At 37.8% G+C, this 20,601-nt stretch overlaps 2 protein-coding genes across 4 annotated transcripts; one reads left to right on the top strand and one right to left on the bottom strand.

The window, feature by feature from the left end:
• Window positions 1–494: 494 nt before the first annotated feature.
• traf2a (Tnf receptor-associated factor 2a) lies at window positions 495–10,027 on the bottom strand. The gene is made up of 11 exons (XM_052556571.1): window positions 9,831–10,027; window positions 9,328–9,578; window positions 8,923–9,001; window positions 6,440–6,538; window positions 6,011–6,172; window positions 5,797–5,871; window positions 5,625–5,699; window positions 5,030–5,530; window positions 4,771–4,948; window positions 4,467–4,615; window positions 495–3,553 (listed from the first exon to the last, which is right to left on the bottom strand). Exons 2-11 carry the CDS (start codon window positions 9,513–9,515, stop codon window positions 3,335–3,337), a joined length of 1,725 nt encoding a protein of 574 aa, XP_052412531.1. The 5' UTR covers window positions 9,516–9,578; window positions 9,831–10,027; the 3' UTR covers window positions 495–3,334.
• LOC127957859 (TRAF-type zinc finger domain-containing protein 1-like) lies at window positions 9,319–19,083 on the top strand. Of its 3 annotated transcripts, none has more exons than XM_052556570.1 (11): window positions 9,319–9,466; window positions 11,270–11,307; window positions 11,876–12,011; window positions 12,525–12,578; window positions 12,654–13,059; window positions 14,721–15,085; window positions 15,554–15,802; window positions 16,668–16,797; window positions 16,900–17,104; window positions 18,147–18,207; window positions 18,314–19,083. In XM_052556570.1, the coding sequence occupies exons 2-11, from the start codon at window positions 11,273–11,275 to the stop codon at window positions 18,350–18,352; spliced, it is 1,680 nt and encodes a 559-aa protein (XP_052412530.1). In that variant the 5' UTR covers window positions 9,319–9,466; window positions 11,270–11,272; the 3' UTR covers window positions 18,353–19,083. The 3 variants fall into 3 exon arrangements, with proteins under 3 accessions (XP_052412530.1, XP_052412528.1, XP_052412529.1); XM_052556568.1 differs by lacking the exon at window positions 9,319–9,466 and adding an exon at window positions 10,513–10,637; XM_052556569.1 differs by lacking the exon at window positions 9,319–9,466 and adding an exon at window positions 10,536–11,009.
• The last annotated feature ends 1,518 nt before the right edge of the window (window positions 19,084–20,601 follow it).

Raw genomic sequence — 20,601 nt, 5'->3', positions numbered from 1 at the left:
AAGAATTGTGGCTGAATACTTTTTAACCAGATAAAACATACCACATTCAGCTGGGCCTCATCTAAACATCAAGCAACGCAGGATTTGTGAGATTGGCCAGAAGTGCCTTTGCTCAGACATCACCCTCTTCACCTCATACTGTAGCTCTCAGTCCAACAGGGAAGCCCTGAACTCAAGAGCACTTTACTGGACTCTGTGAAAGCAATCAGTCCGAGAAGCCCTTTTATTACACCCCCATAACAGCTCATAGGATACTTCCTGGAATACAGAGTGAGAAATGCATTTACGCAAGAAGAGAAAACGTTTGGACACATACTGTACCTTTGATTTGTTCATTATTATATGTACACAATAAATCACAGTTAACAGGAATTAAATCTCAGCTAAGCTCAACTCTTCCTAAAATAACCCCTCACAGTGCAAAATGATCAATGGTGCATGAGCACCCCCATGAGGTCAAGTGTGATCCAACAGACCATACCACGATACAAGACTGGAGAAAGGAGAACAGAAAAGACTTTATTTTAAATCATAACACAGGATGAATCACACAGAGGTTCCTTCCTTGGCACATTGACTACAACAATTAGCGGAAGAAACCCACAGTGCCTTCACAGTAACATCTCTAGCTCTGTAAAACAGAATTGGGAAGATCAGTGGCACTGAGACACCATGAGAAAGGCATACAAAGTTACGTAGAAAGTCGGATTATTAAAGTAACCTCTATGAAATGCAACCTCGGAAATAAAAAGTATACAAATCTGAAGTCAGCTGAAGAAGAAAACAAAATCAGTCCTGGATTCCATAAATCATTATTGAGTTTTAATCTCAACTGTATGCAAAAACGTAAAAAATAGCATATTTCTAGTGTTAGTGTATGCTTATCCAAAAATAAAATGCAAGTCAGAGTCAGTTAACATATTATTCCTTACAGATAAAGGGGGCTCTCACCCACATAAAGTCAAGCATTTCACCTCTTCAGCATATGAACATGAGCCCGGATTGAGTGAATGCAAACAGTAGATTTCACACTCAAGAACAGGAAGGACACTTGTATAACTGCACAAGCTAAAATGTGCACTACTACTAGTAAATCATCTACTAACATCTACTCAAAATAATAGGCAAATAAAAAGTTGTTTTCCAAAACTCTCAAAGAATCTCCTTAATATGATTTACAATACAACACCCTGGCCACATGCAATGTTAGCTAAAGCTATATAGAGAGAACATTTGTATAGAAGCAGTTATGCTACAGAGGCACGTCACATCTGTAGAACTATTCACAACGAGTACTTGGAAATCTCATCGGGGCAAAAAGCAAGCGAGGAAATCTACGGCGGTGAGAGTTATTCATGTAGACAGTATCTCGAGAGAAAGAGGAAAATCCGGAAGATCTTTCAGAATCTCATTCCCTCAGAGGATGCTGCCAAAGTGAAGGAGAACTTACCAAAGCCCAAAAAGAGCCCGAACAGATTTTGAAACCATCCCAACAGGAAATAGTACATGTATTATCGATATAAATCTATGATATATATATATTTATGATTCATATTTGTTATATCCACAGCTACATCAGTCGTAAAACCGTGTACACTGTATAGTTTATCTATTTATACTTAAATAAACAATATACCACACTCACATTTATATACTGGATCTCAATCAACAGATAAAAAAGATAAAGCAATACAAATAAAATGGTGGTCTACAAAGTAAACCAATAGTTTACAATATGGTTTTTCTTCTTCTTCTCTATCAAAACATCTCATGCACAGAGAGATTTCGATATCTGTGGGAACTGGTTTGAAAATAGGCTGGGTCCAGGTGCTTTGTTAGCATGAAGGCATCTTAAAAAAGCATCTCAGACTCGGTTTCAGAAAATAACCAGACCAAAAAGCTCACATGGAAGACGTACTGTATACTAAAAGCCCTTATGTAGGAGTTATGCATTGTATATGTATATTAATGCCTTCTCTGGTTGCAAACGAACCAAAAGAAATCCCAAGGACTAAATGCATTGAACTGACTGTCTATTAAGGACTGAGGCTACTTCAAAATGGCATAACAAATCACATTCCTCATTTTCTAGCACATTTACAGAATGCAAACCCCACAGCCTTTCTGCGAAAAAGACGTCAGGAATCACCACCTACGAGTTCTCAAACATCTGCTTGGTTTATACTGATCGACACGGTCCAAAGCAAGTCATATAGATTTAACGGCATCCATAATGTTTGCTCAAAGCAGCACAATATCAATGGAACACCCAAAAACACAGGAAAACATCAAAATGCTAACAAACATCAGCCTTTCCACGTCACAATAAAGCACACGAGAGTATCTGTCCTACTTACACTACCTTTAGGCCAAAGGCTGCATCTTTTATTCACGTTTAACCACGTCGGCTGATGAGGCATTTGGGGTCCAAAGAAAAACTAGATGGTTTTGACACCAGCATGATTTCATTGTTTTCTTCGACAGCGATTTTACAATGAAACTGCCTTCGCTTCTCAGGCTTAGGGTGTAAAACCTGGTCTGCTGCTAACTTGAATGTATCTTCCACAGATCCAACATGCAAACTTATACATCAAAGAACACCGAAAATGGAAACGAAGGCCTAAAAACATATCACACCTTCACACACAGACTCCTCAACTCACAAGCAGGTTATCGAAACCCAAATTCTGCACTTTAAATTCAAGCAATGTCCACCACTACAGAGCCAATGAAAACGAGAAACAGTCGAGGCACACAATGCTCAAAGGGAATGTCAGAAGTCTGTCGATGCGTCTGAAGCAAGTTAACTACGCAGTCGCAAAATGAACGCATCGACATCATTCGTTAGTGTGACTCTGTGTCCGTCTACACACGAAACATTCACTTACGAGTAGCTCAAACACTAAGGAAAGCATAAAAGTACCCAAGTAATGACCGCGACACAAGCCAAGCGCTTGGAAAATGAAACGACGTGTGTCTTGTGGAGAAAGTCTTCTCAATCTCTATAAAAGGCAAGGTGCCACATTTATGGCACAGGCAAGTAGTTACGTTACAATCACAGCTGACAGCTATCCCACTACAAGAGAGTGAGAGGTTCCCAAAGGGCAACTATATTACAGTAAAACTGCAGAAACTCTGGGAACTATTTTGGTACATAATGCAGAGTGGTGTCGCGCCCAATGCAGTATTGCACTGGGTACCGTAGTCCCTTTGGGCTCACGAGAGCATGGCAAAGAGCTCGGACCGAGGGAACAGGCCTCAGGAAAAAAAGTACTGCACGGGAACCACTACAGGCTGGAGAGAGGAGCATGGCGGAGCAGTGGCATCTGACACCTTAAAGGCCTGTGAGGTCAACAATGGCCTTGATGAAGATTGTGTCATCTCGGATGTAGGAGTTCTTGGAGTCTAGTTTGGAAAGAGGGCAGAAGAGAGGGCAGCCGCTGGCAATGTTCATGTCACTCACAGGCCTCTGGAAGGAGGAAGAGGAAATGTCTGGCCGGAAGGCATCAATGATGTGCTCCCTGTTGTTCTGATCCAGCAACATGAGGGTGACCTGAGGACCAAGGTGTTGGATAAATATATTTAAATGACAAGAAAGGTGTGAGCTGAGACAGCTATGAATGGATGCAAAGCTGAAGCCAGTCATTTGGTGGAAGGAACAAGGTCCCCATAAAAAGCACAGAGTGAGAACATAAAGGGATGGAAAATGGCCATGATCATGTGCGTGTTAATGACATACTTTAGGAGTGTCCACAACAAAGATGTTACATGTTGGTTGCACATAACTGACCAAAATGTTTCTTGAAAATGGTATAAAACAAATTAAATGACAAAAAATGCAATGTTGTGGTAACCAAGTGAAAAGCAAAACATAACACTATCATTCATAATTTTGGGGTTAGTTTTCTTTAAAAAAATTAATGATATGGCGTAAGGACAATGACATTAAAGACATGTAACAAAATATTTTTATTTTATATAAAAGCTGTTATTTCACTTTCTATTTAAAAATCATAAAAAGTATGATGAATTTTTTTTAACACCAAATCACCATACAATAATTATTTCTGATAAATCATGTGACACTGAAGACTAGAGTATATATTTTACTGAATATTTAATCAAATAAATGCAGCTTTGATGAGCATTAGAGTTTTAAAAAATAAATAAAAAATAAAATTTTACCAACCCCAAAATTTGGAACAATTATGTTTTTCTTACATCTTAAATACATGATGTGAGTGCATTCAAGGTTTAGTTTTTAATAATAATAAAAAATGTATTCATTACTATAAGTAATTTAGTAATGAGTCACACCCCAAATTGCATTTACGGTATGTAGTTTTGAATAAAATAATAGGACAAAAAATAGCCAGCACGTCACCGACTTCAATATGAAAAGTCTGTCAGGATTTCAGGAATAAACAATGGTCAGACACAAAATGTTAAAAGTTGATCACACTGACCTTCTGATTGAAAGGCCACTTAAGCAAGGCATCACTGTGTCCCCTCATCACCACGAAGAATAGAGACAAGTGAGTACCACGTCCTGTCCCATCTCCATTCAGATAGATGCGCAAACACATCTTATAGCCATATTTGCTTGTGTAAAATGCTGTAACAAACAACAGGGCACCTTGGAGTGAGACGACATACCACAAAATATATCCCATCTAAGCTAAACAACAAACACATGAAATCTCTCACACGTTTCTGAATAATTAATATGAAACTGTAAAGGTAAAAGTAAAACGTGCAAAATTAAAATACCAGGCGAGAACATTGCAGGTGCCCGTCCGGCTACAGCGTCTTGTCTCTTCTTCGAGAAGTCAGAGATCTTCCACACAAATACACCATCATAAGTGGCAGCGGACATCTCCCTCATCTTTGCCTCCATCTCCACGATGGAGAGATCCCTAAGGCCTACTGTCCTCTCCAACTGCCGTACCTGCAGAAAAATCTAGTATTGACTGAAACTATATCTCAGGCTAAAAATAAAAAACATATGCTTTTACATCAGACAATATACCTTGTTGTTGAGAATCTCAATCTTGTCCTGGTCAAGCCGGTGCTGACGGTTATAGGCCTCCATGGTGGTGGCGGAGCGCTCCATCTCACGGTTGAGCACGCAGACGATGTTCTCAAAGGTGCTTACCTTCAGCTCCAGCTCCTGACAGCGACGGCTGAGCTCTGCCACTTTGGTTTTCTCACTATGTAGCTGCAGCTCCAAGGCTGCCCCAACGGCTGTAGGGAGTGGGGTGAAAGACGTACCTAGCGTCGGAGCTGGAGGTGGCGGCAGCAGCGCACAAGCCCCCTGCACGGGAGCCCCAGCTCCACTCAGCTGGCCCATCTTCAGCTCCAGCTCCCGCAGAGACTGGTGCAGCTCGTGGATCTTATGGCTTGCCAGTTCCAGGCTCTGAGGCTGCAGACACTCCAAGTTCACCTTGATGCCCATGATGAAGTGCAATAGGAGGTTTAAGTGCTCGTAGGAACAGGCTTGCTCATGGTCATGGATCTTCTCCTTTTCCACCTACAAGAAATCAGAGAGCCTGATGCTAAAAAACATTTGTGGAACCAAAATTAATATGAAGTCTAATGGATATAGAAAAAGGCAGATTACCAACCATCATATCACAGCCTACAACGTGAAATCTGCAAGGTGTTCTGAATTTGGTGCACAGTTTAATGTGGTCCATGTACTGCAGAAGGACAAGACAGATACCCAAATGAAAGTAATTATGAAAAAGTTATAAATATAAAAACAAAATAAAAAAAGCCTAAATGCTATTTACTTACTTTCTCTCTGGGAATTTTTTTCTTGGCACAACCTTCACAAATCATTGGGTATTTAGGACATATCTCATCATGGGCCTAAAAAAAAAACATGTTCTTTAGCATCACAAGTATCACAAAAATCCAAAACTAAAAGGTGAAGCCATGAATGAATAAAGGATTGATTAATAATCCTCACATTATATTTAAGGAAAAAAAATTAAAAAAAGAGTCTTACCTTAATGTTTTTAAAATGAAATGGCTCCTTGCAGTATTTACAATTAAGAGTCCTTTCTGGGCACTCTCTCTCATTGTGACGTTCCAGTTCGTTGGCTCTCAGGAGCTCTTTGCATGATGGGCAGGCAAGGATCCTGAAGTCACACTTTCCCTCATGGTTTGCCTTTGAGAGATCAAGAACCATTCAGATGGTGCATGTCATTTTAAAACTGTTAACTGCAAACAACACTGCCTAAAAAAAAAAAAAAGATTATAAGATGGTTTGCTGGTCTTAGTTGATCTTCCAGTCTGGTTCAAGCTGGTTTGTTAGTGGGTTTAGGGTGCTTTTCAGCTGGTCAGGTTAGGAGATCTGCTTGCCAACCACTTATGTATGAGCCTGGCAAATCATGTTTAATCAATTTTTTGAAAGCATGGAAGGGACACAAAGTACCTCATATTCTTTGATGGTGCCTGTCCAGCTGCATTCCTCATTGATGCAAACAGCTTCAAGAGCTTCAACTTCTCTTTTTGCAGCATTATCGGGAAAAGCCTAAAAAGAATTAAGTGAAAGTGAAATCTTCCAACTTTCATTTGTCCCATTACTGACAGTGAAAAACTGGTTAAAGGGTTAGTTCACCCAGATAGCAAATTTATGTAATTAATAATTTACCCTGATGTTGTTTCAAACCCGTAAGACCTCCGTTTATCTTTGAAACACAGTTTAAGATATTTTAGATTTCGTCCGAGATCTCTCAGTCCCAGAAAGGTAAGAAAAACATCTTCAAAGTAGTCCATGTGACATCCGAGGGTCAGTTAGAATTTTTTGAAGCATCGAAAATACATTTTGGTCCAAAAATAGCAAAAATGACGACTTTATTCAGCATTGTCTTCTCTAGTAGTAGTTCTTTCGGACAGTTCAATTCAATAAACCGGTTGAAGAAAACGGTTCACCGGTTCTTTTGCGCTCGACGTAATGGCTTCATTTGCGAAGATTGCCCTTGATTCAAGCCTTCGGTTTACCCGCGCTCATAACACTAGCACAGAATCAGTTCAGAATCAATCACCAAAAGAATCAGTTCAGTTCAGACGCTCTGTATGTCGGTCTGCTTCACACTGAATCACACATGTGCAGCATCATCAGCTCCTCGGTTCACGAATCAGATGCGTCGGATAGAAACTGTTCTTGACTCGTGAACGAGTCAATGTTTTGTTCGTTATCTGGCTCGGCTCGGTGTTCATCTTCAGTTCTCTCTTCACAGCAGTTCAGTCAGTGTACTGTTTGAGTAAATGAATTACTCTGGGATATTGGTTTGTTTGAACTCAGAGGAAGTGTCAGCCACATTAAAAAAGTTAACAGCTGAAGTCATTTGTGGATTAATGCGTATTAGAGATGTGAACCATTTAAAACCATTCAGTTCACCAAATCGAACTGAATCATTTGTTCGCGAACCGGATATCCAGACTGCTTTGATTTGAACTCTCTCTCACAACAGACACGGAAGAGAAGACAATGCTAAATAAAGTCATTGTTTTTTGCTATTTTTGGACCAAAATGTATTTTTGATGCTTCAAAAAAATTCTAACTGACCCTCTGATGTCACATGGACTACTTTGATGATGTTTTTCTTACCTTTCTGGACATGGACAGTATACAGTACACACAGCTTCAATGGAGGGACTGAGAGCTCTCGGACTAAATCTAAAATATCTTAAACTGTGTTCCAAGGATAAACGGAGGTCTCACGGGTTTGAAACAACATCAGGGTAAGTTATTAATTACATAAATTTGCTATCTGGGTGAACTAACCCTTTAAGGCCTGTTCACACCAAGAACTATGACTACAAATACAATTAGCGTTCACACCAATGGAAGATGATATTCTGTTTATTTTAAGCACACATAAAAAAAAGGGTTACATTAATACTGTTCCTCTGTTGTGTGGATTGTTCTATTTTTATTGACTTACTATGTGTATTAATTCAAGGTTTACGGTTATTGTTATCATTTTACTTATCATCCTTTTTGATCTATAAAGCTGACTGCCAAAAAACTGGCTGCCTAAAATGCCTTATAATACCACAAAAATATACCACACTTCCGAAAAACTTCAGAGGAAGTCACAGCTTCTGCCACAGTTTCTCCAGTTACTGTACAAACTCTACTTTAGTTAATGTTAGAATAGAGCAATTGTATTATAGTAAAACTGTATATGTTTCCACATTTTAAAGGAACTTTGTATTAGCCACAAAATTACAAAAATGTCCAAAATATTTATATATATATATATATATATATATATATAAAAAAAAAAAAAATCTGGTGGTTTTACCATTTGTGACCCTGGACCACAAAACCAGTCTTAAGTTGCAGGGGTATATTTTTAGCAATAGCCAAAAAAAAAACAAAAAAAAACATTGTATGGATCAAAATGACTGATTTTTCTTTTATGCCAAAAATCATTATGATATTAAGTAAATATCATGTTCCATGAAGATTTTTTTGTAAATTTCCTACTGTAAATATATCAAAACTTTTTTTGATTATTAATATGCATTGCTAAGAATTCATTTGGACAAAGGCAATTTTCTCAGTATTTTGAATTTTTTTTTTTTTTTGCACCCTCAGATTCCAGATTTTCTCTGCCAAATATTATCTGATTCTAATAAACCATACATCAATAGAAAGCTTATTAATTCACCTTTCAGATTATGTATAAATCAAAATTTCGAAAAAAAATGACACTGGTTTCATGGTCCAGGGTCACATTTTAGTAGATGTGGCACTTAAGTGGAAACTAAAGTGATTATACTGTGTGAATTCTCACTTTATTTTTATTTACTTATTTATTTTTGGAAGGGTAGTCAGCACTGAAAATATTTCAAGGCGATTTTCCTACCATTTCAATTGTACTGTATAATAAAACGAACACTTACACAGCCCGGTTTCAAAATTGATGTTGGTTCTTCAAATATGTCCTCCTTTATACAGGCACTGCATTTCTGTGGTCCAGAGCTACGATGCAAAAAAAATAAAGATTTCACACACACAAGCACTTAAAATAATAATAAATACAAAGGCGCACCACGTATATTAGTAATAGTTGATTTTGACAACAGCTACAACAGTCTGGCTATTGTAGTTTCCAGTACGCCCAGCTAAACAAGAAGCCGAACACAACCTGACAGCCTGCATTTATTTATGTTCCCCAATCTGAAGCAACGTTTACTGCTTGTATACCCATAAAATATACCATAAAAATGGCACGGGAGGCCTGACAGGTCGTGTTCATCTTCTGTAGCGTCGTGTCAGGTGGGCCATCTGGACTGAATGCCGCTTACCTCACTGCTTTATTAAAACAATAAGAACAGAAACGATGTCCGCACTGCGCCTGAAACGGTCTCCTAAGGATTTTCAGACAGATATTGCACAGATGCTTATCCTCCAGCTTGTTGGCGAGAATTTTCTTGGGGAAGCCAGGTTTGTTGCCTTCTAATGAAGATGGTGGTGAGGGTTCCTGTGCAGCCATTATTCCCGAGCGCGCATGTGACCAGGCTCCGGAGAAGAGACACGGATCTTTCTACACATTTCACTGAAAGGGGTTGTAAAGGGGTTGTAAACAGACGATTTTGCGTTGTGTCACATAAAATGATTAACTTAAAATGCAAACGTCAGTTAAATACACGCACGGTTTAATGTTATACAGGCATGACAGCTATGACAAAATAGCATCGTCAAAATAAAGTGTTATAGTAGCATGGTGCGCTAGCATTTATTGTTGTTGGGATCTGAATATTTTCATAACATTCAGCATTTTTACGTTTTAAAATCACATATGTCCTACCATATTATGGTCCAACGTACATTATAAAACCCCCTGCAGTGCTGTGAAACATTGTATCAATTACATTTATCGTTTTTGCCGTGTACAGTCATAATTTATTATTACTATTATTATTTATAGTGTTCCTTAAAAAGGTGAGTAAGGGTAGGCGTCGTGTTCTCTCCAGCTGCTCATGGATGGTAGTGTCCACTAGGGGGCGAGTTTTTAAAAAGATGTGAAGCTAGAACTTATTAAAACGTATTAAAATGACAAAACAAAAGTCTTCTTTCTTTTATTGAATGTCATAAATTTAATACATTTATGCATAATAAGATGCATATTTATGATTAATTAATAAATGAATGAATATTATTATTACTACTACTATTACTGTTAGTGTTTTTTATATATATAAAAATTAAACTAACGTTAGTTAGTGTTTAGCATGACTGCCTAAAATCTGTCAAAAAATAATCTTTAACCTACACGATGTATTCTTTCTGATTAAATAAAATAACTCAAAAACTATAATACGCAGTTTTTTTCTTCTGCTTTAATTTTTTTTTTTAAATAAATAAGTACAAATAAAATCCACAAAACAGACGTCTAGCGTAAACACGTCGTATGTTGCAGTAGAGCTCCTTTCAACCATTATTGAATAATTGTAATAAGTATTTTTGCCGATTATCTTCGTCTTTTATTTTGAACATCACCGTCACTATCTGTCAGTGTTGCTGTTTTCACGGAGACCGCCTCTTGTTGATGCTGTTCTGTCACGAAACGAAAGCTGAACTGATAATTGCGATAGTTGGCACAGATCTACCTCAGGCCAGTAGTAGTTTATTACTTGTTTCTGTGTAGATTTACAGTGTCTAATGATTCGAATCGCATGACCAATACTGTAGGGAGCATTATACTGCAGCTGACCAGCAATGGACACTCTTCGAGATGGCAGCCCAATCATCTAGATTCAACTAACGTTAATCAGACTTCAAAGCAGCTATTTAAAATACCTTTGTGCCTATTCTGATGTGACAAAACAATGTTAACTGTCTCTGTGTCATTGAATAATTCATGTAATGTCTACTTGTTCTCAGACTGAGAACAATAATAAAAAAAAAAGGTATTAGCGAGTAGTTTTACTTCTCTAGCCAAAACAGCAGCTTCAGGTGGTCGCTAACAAGCTTCAGCAATAATAAGGTAACTTAAGTGTGTAATGTAAGCATGTCCATTCTAGCAAATATATATTTATTTATTTATTTTTAAGGAAAAACCGAAAAAAATAAGTCATATAATAATAAAGATTGTTAGGAAGTCTGTGGAGAACGAAGTACGATCTTCGTTTCACTACGGTGTATTTTTCCCCTTTTACCATCTATATTTTATTAAGGACATCTTATCCAGAAAACCGTTTCATGGAGTCGGGTATGTGTTTAATGAGTTTTCTCTTTTTAACACAGACTATGGCCGATGAAAATACCCAGTTTTGCAGTAATTGGTAAGTAAAATAAATATAAATGAATAAAAATCATGCCGTCATTCACTTACCCACATTCTTTTCCCAGCAAGGAACAAAAGGGGATGTTAGTCAGAACAATCACTTTCATTTCACCCCCAGCAACCCCCCTCCCCCCCCCCCCCCCATTGAAAGTAAATGGTGACTTAAACTGTCATTTTGCCAAACATGTTATCGTTGCACTGGAGAAAGAATGTCCAAACAGGTTAGGAAAATCTTGAGGGCCGGTATATAGTTTTGATTTTTGAGTGAACGATTCCTTTTGATAAGGGATGCTGTTTAGTAGTTTCGGTTTATTAGAGAACCCTTTGCTTTCACTTAGATGTGTTACAGTCCCTCCCATCTGTCCATCTGGCTGTACTCCCGGTCAGTGTCCTCCCTTCCCGACTATCATGATTTGGCTGATGAGCTTTTGTCCAAAGCAAACTTTTGACAGCGACACTTTCTCAGGAATAACCATCAGTTAATTGTCTTTAGTCAAGAGGACAATGGCAATTACTGAACTGATTATGTCTCAACCAACTGAGTATGATATGCTCTTTGTCTCTAGCAAACATGACATTCCAGAAGCCAACTTTACAACACATGAGATCCACTGTCGGCGGAATATTGCTCTTTGTGAGGTGTGCCAGGAGCCTTTTCCTCATGCTGAGCTTGTCCAGCACAAAGAGATGGACCATGCAGAGGTAAGATCTGGGCATGATGTATGAGTAATTGACTGTATATTTAATAAAATCCCTATGGACCTAAGTCAGAGTAATGTAGACATAAATAAAAAAAAGAAAACTTAAAAGTCGACAAATAATTCTATGAGTTCAGATAATCAGATTAAAACTTTAGATTTTTTTTCCCCAGTTCACTGTCCCTAATGTTGATCCAAACCAGTATGAATTTATTTTTAAGAACACACACACACTTAATACTCAGCTTTACTTTATTTCCTCATTCGAGAAGAATTTTAACTCGGATATATGTAGCATTAGAGAGAAAAAAGACAATCACAATGTTAGCTCCGTGCTGACTTCAAGACAGTAGAATATATTGAACATCAGCACTGTTTTAAAAAGCAATCATTTAAACATAGCATCAGTGTCATGTACTGTATATTGCAGAATGAAACAGAAACAGAGTTGTTGTTGTTGTTGTTCTCTCCAGGCTGCTAAATGTAGGTTTTCTGAAATCTAAACCTATTTTTACAGGAACAGTGCAAATGTGGATTAAAGATAGAGAAGAGGTTCATGGAGGTCCACCAGGTACAATATAAACAGTTATGCATTTGCTGTATTCATTGAGGAGTTCTGTGTTTGATGTTTTCTTACACCTTTCAGAGGTCAGAGTGCAGTCATCGGCTGGTCCCATGTCAGTTCTGTGATCTGGAGCTGGCCTCCTTTCAGTCTAAAGAGCACGAGGATTACTGTGGGACCCGCACCGAGCCCTGCCCCGTCTGCAAGTGTAACGTTATGCTGAGAGAACAACACATCCATCCAGCTCTGTGTGGAAGTCTGACTCCACCTCAGGAGAGGCAAAGTAGTAGGGCAGGGGCTCAGTCCCCAGGAGCATGGTTTGAGGCGCATTCAATCCATAACCTAATATACAATAATAACAGCACAGGAGCAGCAGACCGCAGGGGTCCGCCACGACCCTTGGAGGACAGACTACACAACAGCACCAGAGGAACAGTGAGGGGAGGAACCAGGAGAAACACAGCAACAAGGAACAATGATTTTGCTTATTGTATGTATTTATCTGGCTGTTTTAGTCCTTATTCAGAAAACAAAATCACAATAAAATAGGGATGGATCATGAAATAGCCTTGACAGATATGTGCAAATATTAGATTTTTTATTTTTTTTATCTATCCAGTGTGTAGATATTGGATATTTAATTGTGAATTTCCTATGCAAATAAGGCACAGACACACATCTGAAGTGGCAACTGCACTTAACAGTGCTTAAAAGTGACATAAATACATTTACACAACAATTAAATGTACATTACTAAAATTATTCTAGGGGCTGAGGTGGGCTAGAGCAACATTTAATCTGGTTTTTATGCTGCATTGCATCTTCACACAGAATATTGAACAGACACAAAGCAGATGTGTAAAGATGCCTTTAGATTACTTTTGTTGTCATCTAAAACACCATGTTAATCTTTAAAAACTACTAATAATTTAAAGGTGCTGTAGGGATCTTTTGTAAAAAAAATATTTTTTACATATTTATTAAACCTGTCATTATGTCCTGACAGTAGAATATGAGACAGATAATCTGTGAAAAAAATCAAGCTCCTCTGGCTCCTCCCAGTGGTCCTATTGCCATTTGCAGAAACTCCATCGCTCCCGGTAAAAAAACAACCAATCAGAGCTGCGGTCCGTAACTTTGTTTGTGTTCAAAATGTAGAAAAATGTATATAATAAGCAAGTACACCATGAATCCATTTTCCAAACCGTGTTTTTGGCTTGTCCTGAATCACTAGCGTGCACCTATAATAAGTTTTTATATTCTGACTAATTTAGATTGCTTCGGGTATATCGCGGCGGAGTTACCCAGTACCTTTGTAATTCTTCATAGACATAAACAGAGAGAAGTAGTTCTGGCTACAATGTTCTTCCGCAAGACGCAAGCAGTTCTGTTTATTAACCGCTAGAGCGTCAAAAGTTCCCTACCGCAGCTTTAATTTAATAACACTGTTAAATGTGATATTTAGCAAATCTCAAAATTAATTTTCATTTTAAGTAATCTAAGCCCCCCGGTTTTGCTGACAAGGCTTAAGGCTAGTCCCAGACTAAAAAGCAAGTCTGAGTTGTTTCAATTTAAAGAAACGTCCACTGATTGATCTTAAAACATGTCAGTATCTTTGTTTTGTCTGGAGCTGCACACCAGTGATGTGTTTTTCTAAGGCACGGTTATAAAAATTACTTAAATGTCCTAATTGAACTATGACCTAATCCTGGCTTAATCTAAATCATTTCTGTGAAACCAGACCTAAAATAAAACAATATTAAAGCCTAAAATGATGCTTCTATGTCTAATTTTACTTGTAGCATTTAAAATAATTTTTAATGATGGTTTAAATTTTTTGTGTTTATTTTTTTTTTAATTTAGACAAAATATGTTTTTCCACTTATTTTGGATAAAACCATCTTGGAATTGCATAAATGTGAAATGTAATGTAATAAAAATTGTGTAGAATTTAAATATTGGCCATAACATTTAATTAATCTGCTTATTGTATGAGTTGGAGTTCATTTCAATATCATTTCATCCCAACAATGGGGTTTGAATGGTTTTTAAACATTAAACAAATTGTTGAATACGATGGGAGCTTTCGTTGGGTGTTAACAGGATGCTGGAGGAAAAAAAACTAACCTTCCATTCTGCTCATTTCCTCAGTGCTGGATCAGGAAACGGAGCTGGGTAACAACAACAACAACAGCCTGCTGTGGTCTCTGGGACAGATGCCAGACTATGAGTCCTCCAGTCTGGACTACATGCTGGCCCTCAGCCTGCAGAGTGAAGGAGACTTGGAGGACCCCCGTCAGGAGGGCGTGTGGACTGATGTGTGGGACCTTCGCCTGGGAAGGACACCAGCCCCGAGCAATCTCCCGTCCCAGCTCTCCTCCAGCACTAACAACAACTGCACTGCGGCCTCCCCTAAAGCCAACCCGACAGTGGGCCACAGCCCCTCCTCGAACATCATGCTGCCTTGTGAGTTCTGTGAAGAGCTCTTTCCAGAGGAAGACCTTATCTTACACCAGGTAAGTGATGAGGCAGCCCATCACGTTACACTCCCTCTTGGCTTGATATGTAAGCCAAGCCTCTTGTGTCTTGATAGAGCTGGCAAGTGTGAAGTTGCATCAGCCACAGTGGTACTTAAAGCCTCTAGAGTCGCCTCTTTTGAGCACCATTACATGTCTACGTTAACGGAGTACAACATAAACCATGTTTTTCACAGCAAGCTATTGTAATGTCACCACGGATGTCGAATCTCCCACTTCATTTCTTCTTGTCAGGTCTCTGTTGTTTCACAATGTGGTGTTTAGTTTCCATGGGAACCTCCTCGAATTTCAGCCCTCTAGCTTCTCCCACTGGCCGAACCCTGATCAGATTCTTCTCCTCTTTCTGAGACCATAGAGGAGGGGTTTGCTATTAGAGTTGATAGTTTTGGATTTTTTTTGCCTTTAGTGGCTAGGATGAAGTAAATATTCGTTTTTTTTGTCTTCCAGACTGGCTGCAGCCCGACCTCTGCTATCGCTTCCTTCAGTAAACAAGCTCCTTCTCTCCAATATGAAGAAATCTTCAGTCAAGGGGCTAGTCATGTCATTACTCCCCGCACACCCAGTCCACCTACCCTGCCCCTCTCTGTTTCGCCGCTCTCCTACAGTTCCTCCTCCAGCCCTGTTGAGGGCGATGTGCTCATTCCTTGTGAGTTTTGTGGTGTTGCCTTGGAAGAGGACGTACTCTTTCACCATCAGGTATAACCCCCTGTGATTTTTTTTGCAGTACTTAGCAGGTCTTACAAAAAAAAAGTTTTACATACAGTATAGGATTTTATTTTTAAAGAATCTGCTATTTTGTGTTTAATATTTTGCCAAAATCGTAATATTATTGAGAACAAATGCAATTCAGTATTTAAACATTCTAAATGTGAATGGCAACCCGAAATTTTTGTAAAAATGTTTATAAATAAAATGCTACATTATCTCCACAAAATAGGCACTCGTTACAATTCATATTAAATCTGTCTCAAAACATTCGGAGCAAACATATTTACATGGTTTTGTAAAGAGAGAAGCTTTGTTATGATGGATATCTACAAAAGAATTATATTTCATATTATTTCATATGATTTTTACTGTCATAGCTCATATGGTATTAAAGGTATAGTTCATCCAAAAAAGAAATTTCTCTCATTAATTACTCACCCTGATGTCGTTCCAAACCTGCAAGACCTTTGCTCATCTTCAGAACACAAATTAAGATACTTTTTGTGTGCAAAGAATAAAAAGATAACGACTGTATTCAACAATATCTTCTCTTCAGAGTTAGACTTTGATGCACGTTCACAAGAGTTTTCATTTTTGGCTGAACTATCCCTTTAAGAAAACCTTCTAGATTTAAGTAATTTATACAAATTATTTATAGAAAAGTTTTATTTTTAAAATGTGTAAATTTGGCTTGTAAGTTTCCATTGTTGTTTAAATCTAATTCGTTTTTTTCTTCTTTTTTTTATCATTCATGATACATAAATTTGTTTCTGTTAGTATTTACAAGCAATAAGTAAAGCAGACATGGAGCATGCCTCTTAGTTGACACTCTTCAATGTCATTATACTTACAGGACAAGTGTGACCTCCGCCCCCAAACAGCTTATTCAATCGGTGGATTGTCTCCACGGAAACCACCCCACACTGCCAAAGAGGCCCACGAGAGGATATCTCCTGAGAGGCAGAGAAGGGTGAGACATCAAGGTGAGCCACCAAAATAGATGGAAACAATCTCATTGTACAGTCCACTTATTAATTGTACTTCAATTGTACAAAATCAGTATGTACCTCTGTATCTTTCTGCAGCTGACCCAGATCAGGAGCTGCTGCGGGAGACGGCTCAGGGGTGGCAGAAAGGCACCTCAGGTTTGGACCTGTGGCTGCCCTCAGCCTACACTAAGAACACGAATGCTGAGCAGCAGGTGAAGAGCAGGAACCAAAGGCACAGAGCAGGAGAAGCGAACACATGCCTCAATGACACCCTCAAGCCTCGTTCTACAACCACTTCGGGGTATGCTTAAATCTTTTTGGTAACACTTTCTGTGAAGCCTATGATAATAATACATAGTAAGAGTATTCTTAAGGCACTATAATGAATGCTTAATCTACAAGCTGCACAAATCCATGTTCATTATCAGCTTGGATTTGTGCAGTTTGTCTGTTAACAATGGCTGTGTGTAACTTATCGCTGATTAGATAACCAGCTTTACTAACTAGATGCGCATTAATCATAGGCCGATATATATTGTGCACCCCTAATTGTAATATTTACTTATTTGTGGTTATAGCTTTTAAGAGTATGATGATATAATATAATATTATATTATTATAATATTATATTATAATGTACTATAAGTCTCATATTGCCATCTTTCTTATGCTACTTAAGGCAATCAAAAGACCACTTGTAAGGTTAGTAATAATAATAAAAATAATAATAATTTTCTCAAACAGCCAAAAGATCAAATATCAGATCAGATGAATGTGTAATTTGACACATTTGCTCTGAACTATTTTTTATTGTAATATATAGTATATTGTCAATAGACTGAGGGGACCATCAAAATAAAATGTAACCTAATATAAACATTGCATTTTTGTTTTCAGTTGAAATTATTAGCTCACATCCAAATTAATATTAGCCTCACAAGAAACTATAAACACCTAACCACTCACAAGATGTAGTAAGATACTGTGCAGATCTTAAATAAACAATGTCAAGAAGATATATGTAGCCCACTATAAATGTAAAAGTAGATTTGAGTGTGTTGTAAATAATCATAATCTTAAAAGTTATAACCACAAAAGTGTAAGCTTTATAAAGCATTATAATTGTTATTATGATTATTTATAAGGTGATATAACATGATGTCACATCACCCTTATAATGTATTATAAATACTGTATGGGCTTCATAGAAAGTGTTACCATAATTTTCAGAATTAATTACTATGTATACATAGGTATGATGAGGATGATGATGATGATCATGATGATGATGATGATGAAAATTCTGGTTACAAAGCTTAAATGTGTATATTTTTCCATGACAGACCTCCACACAGAGGAAGATTGGAAGGTCGAAGGAGTGATAACAACACAGAGACTCCAAAGGTATGTACGTGAATTGTTACAGGATCATAAGATTTGGAAGACCTGATATATTAGATGATTCTACAAATACTTTTTGACCTGTTCTACACTGCATTTTTATCCCCAGGTGCCTAAAAAACATAATGTTGAAAAAGAGGAGGAGTAGAAAAGGGGAAAGATTCTAATCAATCTTTGAGTCAAAGCAGTGACCTGTTATTACTGTCTATATGCTGTTATGTTTGTGTCTGTAAATCATTTACATGTCCAGCTGAATTTATCAATTATTTGTCTTGTAAATGTATTTCTTTAATTGCACTAGTGTTTTTTCTTTTTCATTTTCTATGGTGTTTGTATGTGATTTTAAATGTTAGCTTTGTCTTTGTGTCAGAGACATCAGAGACAGAAAAATGTATTATATTTTAATGCAAACTCTACACGTTATTGTATAAATATAGAAACTTAGATAAAACTTTACTGTATTGTTTTATACATTAGTTAATGCAGTGGTTAACATGAACAGCTGAACGATGCTGTATTTATTATTCATGGTTAATATTATTTTTTACATATACATTTCAACATTAATATTATTAGTTCATAATGCATTGTGAACTAATAATGCTCTAATGTTCAATATTATATTCATCAATTTTAATTAACAGATTAATTAATGCTGTATTAAAATATACTGAATGCATTCAATAAAGTGTAGTGTGTGAAGTGCTACAGAAATTACAAATTCTTATTTGATCCTGAGTGTGAAATAATTTTACAATGTACAGTTAAAAACATCAAAATGAAATAAATAAAAAATCAAACTGCATATCTGAGAACTTTTTATTGTTAGGCTGTCTGTATTGTGGCAAAATTTTAATAAAAATATTTTGCTGTGCTAAACGTTGAATGGCCATCAGGTTATTGTTGTTTTTTAAAGTTGTCTACAAAGTGTTAACTGGGCATTCCAACTATTAGAAGATCAATATGGACTCTTCTTTATCATTTTTTTTTGGACATGCACTCTGTACCCTGCTTCTTGCACAAGAAAACCGTAAAGGCAAATGACTCTGTTACATAAATATTCAGTTTGATACCAAATGATAATTTATCTTAAAACTGTGCCCCTCTTTTCACTATAAATGAGAAATGTTTGCATTTGCTTTAATAGTACTGCTATCATCTGGTCTACTGTATGTAGTCCATACTGTATCAACAATTATATATATTTATAATAATATTAACCATTATGTTCAAAATTATAATGCATTCAGCTGGTATTCAGTGATGCATCGAGTTGGATTGTTCTGTAAGCATTCTGTCATGCCTGAACAATGTATGTGCTTGTTTACTGGGTTCTAAAAAACAGAGAGGTTTAGTAAAAAGATATGAAAAGATGATATTACTCGCTGTGTCGGTATGATCCTTGTTAAATGCAACATTTGGCAAAGAGGATGGCTGATATCACCAACACCTCCCGTTCCTTTCTTTGCTCTACCTGGCGAGCCTCCGATTCCCTGGACTCACTGGCTACAGTCCTTTGAGACTTTCATCTTGGCAGTGGGGGTGACTGATGTGAGTGCAGCCCACAAAAAAGTGTTGTAACTCCATTGCTTGCGAGCCAGGGGGTCAACGCATGCTGCTTTTGTACACTGGTGCCAGTGTGTCGACATGCAAGCAGTGTTTCTCCAGAATATGCAAACATACAGCATTTCTTTTTTTTTTTTTTTTTTTTTGGAGCACTGCCACTTTCGGCACCCTCTGCTTAACTCTGTGGTTATGGTGACTCAAAGATTGACTTAGTGGGTTCCCGGCATGTTGACCATTGGGTATGGCAACAAAATTGGGCCCAGCCTTCCATTTTGCCCATCGCGGGGCCAACCTGATTGGTCTGGATTTGTTCTCAGCTCTGAGATTTTCTCTTGTTGACACAAAGTTAACTGCAAAACTGACTGTCTCCATTCCTTTGCAGGAAAAGTGTCCATCCCTGTTTGAAGGCTTGGGCTGATTTACTGCTTTTGCCCATCAACCTATCCTGAACTCTGCCATTAAACCAGTCATCCAACCACTCCGACGCATTCCATTGGCATTCCATGATGGTGTCTTGGCTGAACCTATGCAGCTGCTGAACTTAATGTGTTGCCCTGGTTCTCAAGCTGGTCATTCAAGATGACGAGTCAAGGAAACCAAATGCTCCCTCTTCTTAGTAGCTCCACTCTGAAAGAACCAGATTTGGCATCCCCGCCCAGAGTTGTGGAGCCTTCATGTCTGGTGCCTTGACAGGAGTCTGATAGGCTCCCAGTGAGAGTAAGCAACACCATTCTTGAGGCAAGGGCGCCATCTACAAGATGGCTCTATGGCCAGAAATGGTCAGTATTCCTCGAATGGTGCTCTGGATGGCAAGTGGACCCTTTTTCATGT

This window comes from Carassius gibelio, chromosome B5, assembly GCF_023724105.1.
Source record: "Carassius gibelio isolate Cgi1373 ecotype wild population from Czech Republic chromosome B5, carGib1.2-hapl.c, whole genome shotgun sequence".
Taxonomy (NCBI): domain Eukaryota; kingdom Metazoa; phylum Chordata; class Actinopteri; order Cypriniformes; family Cyprinidae; genus Carassius; species Carassius gibelio.
Note: the sequence above shows the minus strand (reverse complement) of the source record. Positions and strands in the feature narration are given on the sequence as shown.

Coding starts and splice junctions, on each gene's coding strand:
- traf2a (XM_052556571.1), bottom strand. CDS start 9,515: ATGGCTGCACAGGAACCCTCACCACCATCTTCATTAGAAGGCAACAAA. Junction 5,700..5,796: donor AAAAAATTCCCAGAGAGAAA/GTAAGTAAATAG, acceptor GTCCTTCTGCAG/TACATGGACCACATTAAACT. Junction 4,616..4,770: donor ACCTGCAATGTTCTCGCCTG/GTATTTTAATTT, acceptor TGTTTGTTACAG/CATTTTACACAAGCAAATAT.
- LOC127957859 (XM_052556568.1), top strand. CDS start 10,572: ATGCTGTTCTGTCACGAAACGAAAGCTGAACTGATAATTGCGATAGTT. Junction 15,086..15,553: donor AAGACCTTATCTTACACCAG/GTAAGTGATGAG, acceptor TTTGTCTTCCAG/ACTGGCTGCAGCCCGACCTC. Junction 15,803..16,667: donor ACGTACTCTTTCACCATCAG/GTATAACCCCCT, acceptor TTATACTTACAG/GACAAGTGTGACCTCCGCCC.